The sequence below is a fragment of the Papilio xuthus genome, unplaced genomic scaffold (assembly GCF_000836235.2).
Source record: "Papilio xuthus unplaced genomic scaffold, Pxut_1.1 DF824992.1, whole genome shotgun sequence".
NCBI classification, from domain to species: domain Eukaryota; kingdom Metazoa; phylum Arthropoda; class Insecta; order Lepidoptera; family Papilionidae; genus Papilio; species Papilio xuthus.
This window is the reverse complement of record NW_013533657.1, coordinates 4,909,758-4,918,513: the sequence shown is the minus strand read 5'-3', so window position 1 is coordinate 4,918,513 and position 8,756 is coordinate 4,909,758. Positions and strand designations below refer to the sequence as shown.

Here is an 8,756-nt window from a genome sequence, read left to right as displayed (position 1 = left end):
TGAGAACACGGAATTAATAGATAATAATTTCTATTTATTTATAAAAGTTTAGATTGAAATTAATTTATACTTGATCCTGTCGTCCTATCTTCTTTTACATTTTGCTCGGCGAATGTATTTAACGTATTATATAACGTCTGTAAATTAAGCGCTAGGATTTTAATTTAATAGAAAGACTTTGCAGTCAAACCTGGTTAAGAATCCAAGGGACCGCGATATTCTTCTCTCTTTAAGAGTTTTCTCGTTTATGGAGTCCGTTGAGACCTGACTTTCGCTTATAAAGGTTTCTTATGCAGTTCTTGCTTATTGGAGTTGGACTGTAGCACCAATATTCTTTCATAAAATTAAGTACATTTACTATCTAACGAATCCGATCCTTCAGATACAAGAGATGAAGAGAGAATATAAACAAGATCAGCTTCACCAAGAGCAATTGTAAAACAGAACTATGAATTGTTTCTTCTCTCGCCTGTAATTTAGGTATGTAACATAGCTAATATTAACAAATCGAGCAATTAACTAAATCTAAAATATACAAATAAATCAAAAGGCTTACACCCACGTAAAAGTTTTTCTGCACAAGCGTTGCTTTAGTTGGTTATAGATAAATTAATTTTATATGTGGCGCTGGAGTCGTGCGCGCCCGGTGCCCCCGGGCGCTGCGCCGTGAGAACGGACTCGTGCTGCAACCACTAATGCCGGAGAATTAGCTCGCCTGTCCACTAAACAACTACAACCGACCTCTATAGAGCACAATTTCGTCTACAGCATTGTAAATGAAGAAATAAAATATAAAATGTTAATCTTTTAAGCCACTTGGTTGTTAGAGATTAGAAAACTAAGACTAGAAAATCTTTAAAAATCTAACAGGTACTACGCTAAGTTCTTATAATCGATTTTTTTTCTTTGAAATAGTTAAAAGTGTTTTTTCGATCAAAGCTGCCAATGCGTAATCCTTGATTCAGGAAGATTTTCGTAAATGTATGGATCACCACAATTTTGTGTCTTGCTTTCTTGTGCTTGTAGAAAAGAATCCAAGTAAATTGTCCGCATTAGTTTTTCCATTTGATACCATTTAAGGGGCTACTTTATGAATTTGTATCGTGTTTTGTTTACATCGCTAAAATATCAGCGGGCCTGGCACGAATAATTGTGACAAGCGTCACGAAATCGTATCGTCATCGATAAAATTTGTATTTAAATGTGTGCAGGCTATGAAAGTGTCGGTGGCTCAATGTTCAAGCACTTGACTTGCAATCTGCAGGTCTTGGGTTCGAATCCCGCCATGTACCAATGTGTTTTTCGATTTCCGATTTACATATGTACATTTATCCGACGTTCTTACGGTGAAGGAAAACATCGTGATGCAACCTGCACTTATCTGAGAAGAAATTCAAAGATATGTGTGAAGTCAACCAACCCGCACTTGGCCAGCGTGGTTGACTATGGCCTAATCACCCTTAACATAGGGTAGGCTCCGAGCCCCTCGGTGGGGACGTTTAGTGAGCTGATGACGATGATGAGGGCTATGATCCTCTATGATGTGTAAAGTACACCAAAAATCTCATACTAATTTTGATACAATTGACGATGAAGATACGAATGTCGCAATTTATCGTGCTAGGTCGACAGGTGTGATAGTTCTTAAGCATTGATTTCTTCATTGTACAAAAGCAAGATGTACAACTACTCCTTACTGCGACGTTTACATCTCCGCTCCATTTTCCTGTTTCCCATGTCAATTGGTGCAATTATTACGCTCTATTGGAGCATGGGCCTTTGTCTCTGGCCGGCAGCCGTGACTGCAATGCGTGGACTCGCAGAAACTAGACGCTTTATCTTCTACTCACGCTTTGTATCATAATTGAGGAAACTGATTACGTAGTTCCTTAAGTTGTAAACAACTGAGCGTTTAAAATGGAATTTCTAAAGAGATTGCATTACCGAGCAAACGAACATGTGGTTGATCAGATGCTCAGATACAAAAAAACGCAATGAGGAACAAATTTATGTTCATATCTGTAATAAAAGTATTAGAAGAATAATTGGTTAAATTTTGTAAACAATAGAACACACGTTATCCGTAGGTTTCTGAGACTATATCGTCATCTGTGTCATTATTTGTGAAAACAGAGATGACAATATAATTTAAACGGGGATTTTGGTCTCAGAAATCCACTGTATTAAAGGTTTTTGAATTGAGACAAAAATCAAATTGTTTAACTTTTGAAAAAATAAATGACTGTCTCACGTGATCATTAAGGAAAATCTTAAAGTTAATTAACAATATTGTTAAATAAAAAAAACATGTGTCGAATAATTAAACGACGTTTACTTTGTAAAGGCTCAAAGAACAAACGTAAGTAAATATTATGTGTGCATTTGTATAATTTTAACTCGGCAAAAGTAATAAACACATGTGTACAGAGGATTCTGTTCTTTTTTGTTCATTTCATATTTCTTTGTTAATCCTGCATTCATATCTGGATAGGTAGAAAAACAAAGATAGTGGGAATATTGTTACTCGGATCTTTTTAGCTTTTCACCAATTTAATTTTATTTACTACATCCACTATGTGTTTTGTGCCGATACAAAATACCTTTTGACACTCTGGGAAGAAAACAATTCTGATAATACCTCACTTGTTAAAATCGGTTCAATAGTTTAGGTTCTAGGCAGTCACAAAGAAACTATACATACCTACATACTCTAAAACAAACTTACATATGCGCGAAAAACATAATTATTTCTGGATATAATAGCAAAACAATGTTTGTCCATCATTTTAACTATGATAAGATTGACATCATAACGTAATATTGGCATTAAAACAAGTTTAAATGAGTTAAGCTTTTATTATACACCTTGAATATGAAAGCACCTGCAACAAAAATGTCTTTCGAAAGCTTTGTCCGTAGTGTATAAACACGAAAGGGGACATTTGCAAAGCTCATTTGTTTTTGGTTTACATCCACATTTTTGTCCGGACTTTTATTTCATTTTTTATGACTGCATTGCCACAGGATAATTAGTATTTTTAATGATCCTTAGTGTACATATCTGCATAAGAAGTATACTAAAGTTTTAAGTACATAATTAAATGATAAATGAGACAAACATTTGTAATAATGTGTCCAATATATATAAAAGTAGTAAAATATTCAAAGGGCATTTTCTGACCCACTAACAACACGAGTCGACTGAGAACGGTGAACATTGTTTTCCCATAGCCCAACAAATCCATTCAGAATCTCATTACACTCGTAAGAGTTACAACAAATCTGGAACGTCGTTCTCATGGACGTGTTTGTCGTTAAGGCGGCGTGAGGTGACCATTACTAAGTACAAAGAGTTGCCTAAAATAGAGAGCTTTTGTGAGGCGGGCAGCGGCGAAGGGAGACGAGGGAGGGCGCGGGGCGGGGCGGGGGCGCGGCGCCGCCGCCGGCTCAGTCGCGCCGCGCCGCACGACCACCTCGCACGCCACACGCCCGCGCTTCTCTCGGCGCACAGCGCACGCGCACGCGACGCACCAGCCCCGCACCTCCCCGCGCCGCTGAGCGCACCACGTGTACACATTAGTGCTCATATGACATTCAACGTCAAGTTCATTCAACAATATGCAAGAGCAAAGTTCCTCGCGATCGAAGACCACACTGAACTCGCTGGAGAGCGCCATCATTAAGCTGAAAAACAACTTGCAGATTCAAGACAACAAACCCGCCGCGGATATGAGTGGATTGACTGTCGAACCTTCGTCTATCGACGACACTAAAGGAATAACAAGTAAGGCCAGCAGTTTGTCTCCTACAAATATAAACTTGTCCATAGCCTCTGCAGCGCTCCTACAAGAAAATATGTTGCAACGGTCATTGCAAGGTGTGGTTCTTTCTCTGCAAAATGCTATGATGAATTCTCTGCAGCAAGCGGCTTTGCTACCTTCCAACTCCGCAGCTGCAGCTGCACTTAATTTGCAAGCTCTGGAATCTTATTTGACACTACAGCGTCTAACGTCTGTATCGTCCGTTGGCAATTCGAACCAATCAAATATCACCGAGAATAGTTCCACTTCAAAACAAGATATCTTAAGAATAGCAACGGCTAGCGCAAAGATAACCGAAGTGGATGTATCAGAAAATACTAGAGATTTTTCACCTAAAACTCCCGAGGAATATCCTTTATCTGATGCTATTGCCGCTGAGGATGTTGATTTATCAGAAGAAGTTGAGGAAGACTTAGCTTTATTAGACAATGAAGACGAATTCACTTTAGAACAACATTTAGAATCGACATCAAAAGGTTACGGATATAATTCACAAAATTTAGACAATGGATACCCTAGTTTATTAATGAACGCAATGTACCAACAACAAATGAATAGTAGTCCGACCCAGCCGCCTTTATCACCACAACCATCAAATTCCTCGAGTTCAAAATCAACAAACAGTTCCACATCATCAACGGGTAGTAGTATCTCAAATAAACAGAAGACAACAGGAAGCGGTCCTAGAACTAAGAAACAATTTATTTGCAAGTTTTGCAATCGACAGTTTACAAAATCATATAATTTACTAATACACGAACGAACGCATACGGACGAGAGACCTTACTCATGTGACATTTGTGGCAAAGCTTTCCGACGGCAAGATCATCTCAGAGACCACAGGTAATGAATTTTTTATTACAATTTTATTAACATTTATTATAGTATCTTTTATCTTATCTTTGGTAATTATTAATACTTCCTTTATTACATCTTATACATAAGTTTAAACTTCCAATTATAATTTATTTTGACCTTTACTTTGAATGTTAAATTCAAAGTTCAAATAGTTGCGAACGAAATTATTCAACATGTCACTTTTTGTCATTGTAATCCGGTTAACTGGTAGGTACTTTGTTGAACCAAAAAACAAAACACTAAATATATATTATTAATTATATAAAGTTAGTAACTATCCTAGTTATATGTATGTACAATTACTGTGTATGTATGTGTTAATATATTGTAAATAATAGAATTGATGTGAGATATCAATATATGTTTCCATTTATCAAAGCTTTAACAGCAAACGTTGCAGCAACAAAGCTTTTAAAACAGTAATGAAGAATATGTCTGACGTATTGGTAAATTTCGTTTATTGATATCATCATCTGCTAAATTATTTGATACTTTAAGATACTTTTATTATTAGATTTCATTTTCCATTATTATTTAAAATGTTACAGAAAGAAGACAAAAACAATCTAATTTTATGCATTGTAATAAATTATACACAATATTTAAGTAGATATAAATGGTAACAAAAAGTAGGATTCAGTCTCGACTGATAAAAGGAAAAAATTATGAAGCATTGAGTTATGAAGGTGAAGAAAAATATTTAAAACAAAAAGGGTTAAGTATGGCTCGAGCAGATGTTATCAGCGGCTCGTCCGTCACGCTCGTAAATTATTTCACAAAACCACCGCTAATCTCTGACCCGATGTTTTAATTTAATCTTATTTTGTCCTTTTACTTTCCGTATTCGAATTCTCAATAAATCCGCGCGCATATCTTTTTAATCTTAAAATATCTTTTTCAATAAAAAAAAGACGACCAATACAACTCTAATTCAGCCCTAAAACAACACAAATTCCAAACGTGGTTTGTTGATAAATAATGCCATTACATTTATTGTATGTATGGCTTACAACAACATTTAATCAGAGTTAATCTATTTTTCTACTTATCTGTACGAGGTCCGGACCAAAAAAAGTGGTAAAGGTGTTGAATTTTTAACACCTGTCCCCTCGAAGATTTCCTTTCGAATCGTTGTATCTCTGGAGCAATAAAATAAATTTGGTGTAGACGCCGGAGGTTTAACCCGGGCCAGGCCTGTCGATGTTCAATCGATGTCCGTTGACACGATACATTATAATGGTCCGAGGCGAGACTCCGATGGGCTATAACAAAGCACGTGGTGATCCTGACGTGAGGATTAATATGGACTACAAAAAAAAACGAACAAAACCGCGGTAAATATTCTTCGCATACAAAATTAGAGATCGGTTCTCGAACTTCGATTGTTTTTTATGTTTGAAATCGAATTAATTTATTGCTTGTTTTGAAATCATTGTTATTATAATCATATAGTATTACAGTATGATGTTATTTGTTAATAATGTATACAAAAGGAATTATACATCATGTTTGAAGTGGTCTGTTTTTTGGTTGATAAATATTGACATTTTAGAAGCTTGTTTGGGTGCGATCTAACTTTGCTCGGTTTAAATTACCAATACTTGTTTTATAATGATTTATTTTCGAAATTTAGATTTGTATGATCTGTTTACTAACATTTATTATCATTACAAATTTATAACAAACTAACAGTTGTCCGCGACTTCTTTTCAATACAAACAATCAAATCATTCTTTATTATATTAGTATGGATTATATTAATTTCACTTAATTATTCACTCAATTTCTTTTTTTTTACTATATGATTTAGAGCAGTAATCGTTGGTTTCTGAGACTAAAATGTGTAATAAAAATATCGTCCTTATAATTATCATTTACAAAACAGAGTTATCAATATGTTGGTATTGAACCCACGGTAAACTTTAATTAATTTTACCTATTAATATTTCGACTAAAAGTATATTAAGTCGTTGTCTATAATAAAAATTCTCAAATGACCTCATCTCTATGTTTCTATACCTTTAATATTGGAATCCTATCACATTCATTACCTCTCTTTATCGTCACAAACTAATCTTGATTATACTCGTATAATGTTACATCGAACATCATTACCATTGAAAAACATATTGCTGTCCCTGTTATCTTTAAGGGAATGAAAGGGATAACAATATGTTTTAAACAACAGTGGAAACTTATAGATAGCTCCAGGTGTGTTTGTTTAGGCGATTTAGATTTATTGACTTTGTAACACGAATGCTTGTTCCTAGCTTTGTTTATTATTGATTGTTGTTATGGCGTGTTAATTATAGGCTGTTTATTAGAAATTCATTGCTCATAGCAATATTTGTTTGGAGTATTTCATTTTGTTTAATTTGTAGTAATTGGCTTCTACTGACATGAAATTCATCAATACATTTAGAATGTATAGTAGAATGTTTGCTTTATCAATATATTTCGTTTACATTCTTTATACAGGGGTCTAGGTTTATATATGATTTTGTCCCATTTGGTGTCGAGACCCTTGGTCCGTGGGGTCCTAGCGCTTTGGACATTTTAAGAAAATATCAAAAAAGTTAATCGACATCATAGGGGACCGAAGAGCTGCCAGCAAGCTCGGACAAAGAATTAGTTTAGCTATTCAAAGGGGGAACGCTGCCAGTATCTTCGGAACCTTGCCTAAAGGGACTTCTTTTAATAATATATTTTAGCTAATTATTCGTTTTTAATATTTTATTTAATATCATTGAATTAAAACATAAATTTTGCACCACATCTTTTCTTTAGTTTATTACAAACATTATTTTAGAGATATTTATTACAATTAGAATATTATAATTGCTTTTTTCTGTAACATATTTTCAAAAACTAGGGTTCATTTTTATTTGGATGTAGATAAAAAAAAACAATTGTTCGAATTTCGAAGCTAACTTATTTATTTTTATTTCAGATATATCCACTCTAAGGAAAAGCCTTTCAAATGCATGGAATGTGGCAAAGGTTTCTGTCAGTCTAGAACACTGGCAGTTCACAAAATCTTACACATGGAAGAATCTCCTCATAAATGTCCAGTTTGCAGCAGAAGTTTTAACCAACGTTCGAATCTGAAGACCCATTTATTGACACATACAGATATCAAACCTTACAATTGTTCTTCTTGTGGTAAAGTATTTAGGAGGAATTGTGATTTAAGAAGACATAGTCTGACACATAATTTAGTTGGAATATCATCAGTTAATACTTCACCCAGTGGTTCTGATGGAAAGAGTCCAATATTGAATCCAAACTTTCCAATCGACAGTTTAGATACTGAAGATGAAAATTAATTTAATCATTGTTAATATGGGAAGTGGTTTTTTGATTCTATCAAGACTGATTAACTCTTATATAGAGACAAGAAGTGCCTTTATAGTTACGTGTAAACAATATAAACCAGTAATTATTAAATTTTCTAAAACAGTTGACACGCTGAGTGTCATATGTTCTCGAAAGACACTTCAGTGTAGATTCAAGAGTATTTATCATAAGGTGGCAAACGAGTGAGGTCACCTGAAATCGCTGAAATAGCGAAGTGACCGTTGCCCATAGACATACGCAATTGCATATGCGTTGCTGGTTACCTTTAATCGACGGAGGAGAGGATGTACAGAAAGAAAATATTTTCCCTTCCCATACATCCTCTCATTCGGAAAGTCCAATTCCACTTTCCAACCTTTCTTTATAAGAAAAAGGGTGGGAAGGAAAAGAGGACTAAATCAGGCCGCCGGGACGCACACTCATCAAACGAACGCGTTTCGTCGAATTCGCGCTTCCACTTCACATCTGTCTTCTGTGTAGTCGTGGTATTTCACCGGGCGAGCCGGGCCAATTCGTGCGATGTTAAAGCGGGCTCTACCACTGTTAAAAGTACTAAGGAACTTCTTAAATATTGCAGTTTACTCAAATAAATGGGAAAAATAAAATTAATAGAAATTGTCATTAATATTTTGTACTTTGAACTTTTCGAAAAATCTTTTTATTACAATGTTTTTTGTGGACATTTATTTTTAAATACTATTAGATATAATTTATGTTTAT

At 34.9% G+C, this 8,756-nt stretch overlaps 1 protein-coding gene across 1 annotated transcript; it reads left to right on the top strand.

Annotated features, from left to right (window-relative positions):
- Positions 1–3,464: 3,464 nt before the first annotated feature.
- Positions 3,465–8,265, top strand: LOC106126744 (sister of odd and bowl). The gene is made up of 2 exons (XM_013324569.1): positions 3,465–4,664; positions 7,630–8,265. Exons 1-2 carry the CDS (start codon positions 3,619–3,621, stop codon positions 8,003–8,005), a joined length of 1,422 nt encoding a protein of 473 aa, XP_013180023.1. The 5' UTR covers positions 3,465–3,618; the 3' UTR covers positions 8,006–8,265.
- Positions 8,266–8,756: the final 491 nt, after the last annotated feature.

Bases quoted from the DNA above. Each gene is read 5' to 3' on its own strand.
- LOC106126744 (XM_013324569.1), top strand. From the start codon at position 3,619: ATGCAAGAGCAAAGTTCCTCGCGATCGAAGACCACACTGAACTCGCTG. The intron at 4,665-7,629 runs GTAATGAATTTT...TTTTTATTTCAG, and splicing joins GATCATCTCAGAGACCACAG to ATATATCCACTCTAAGGAAA.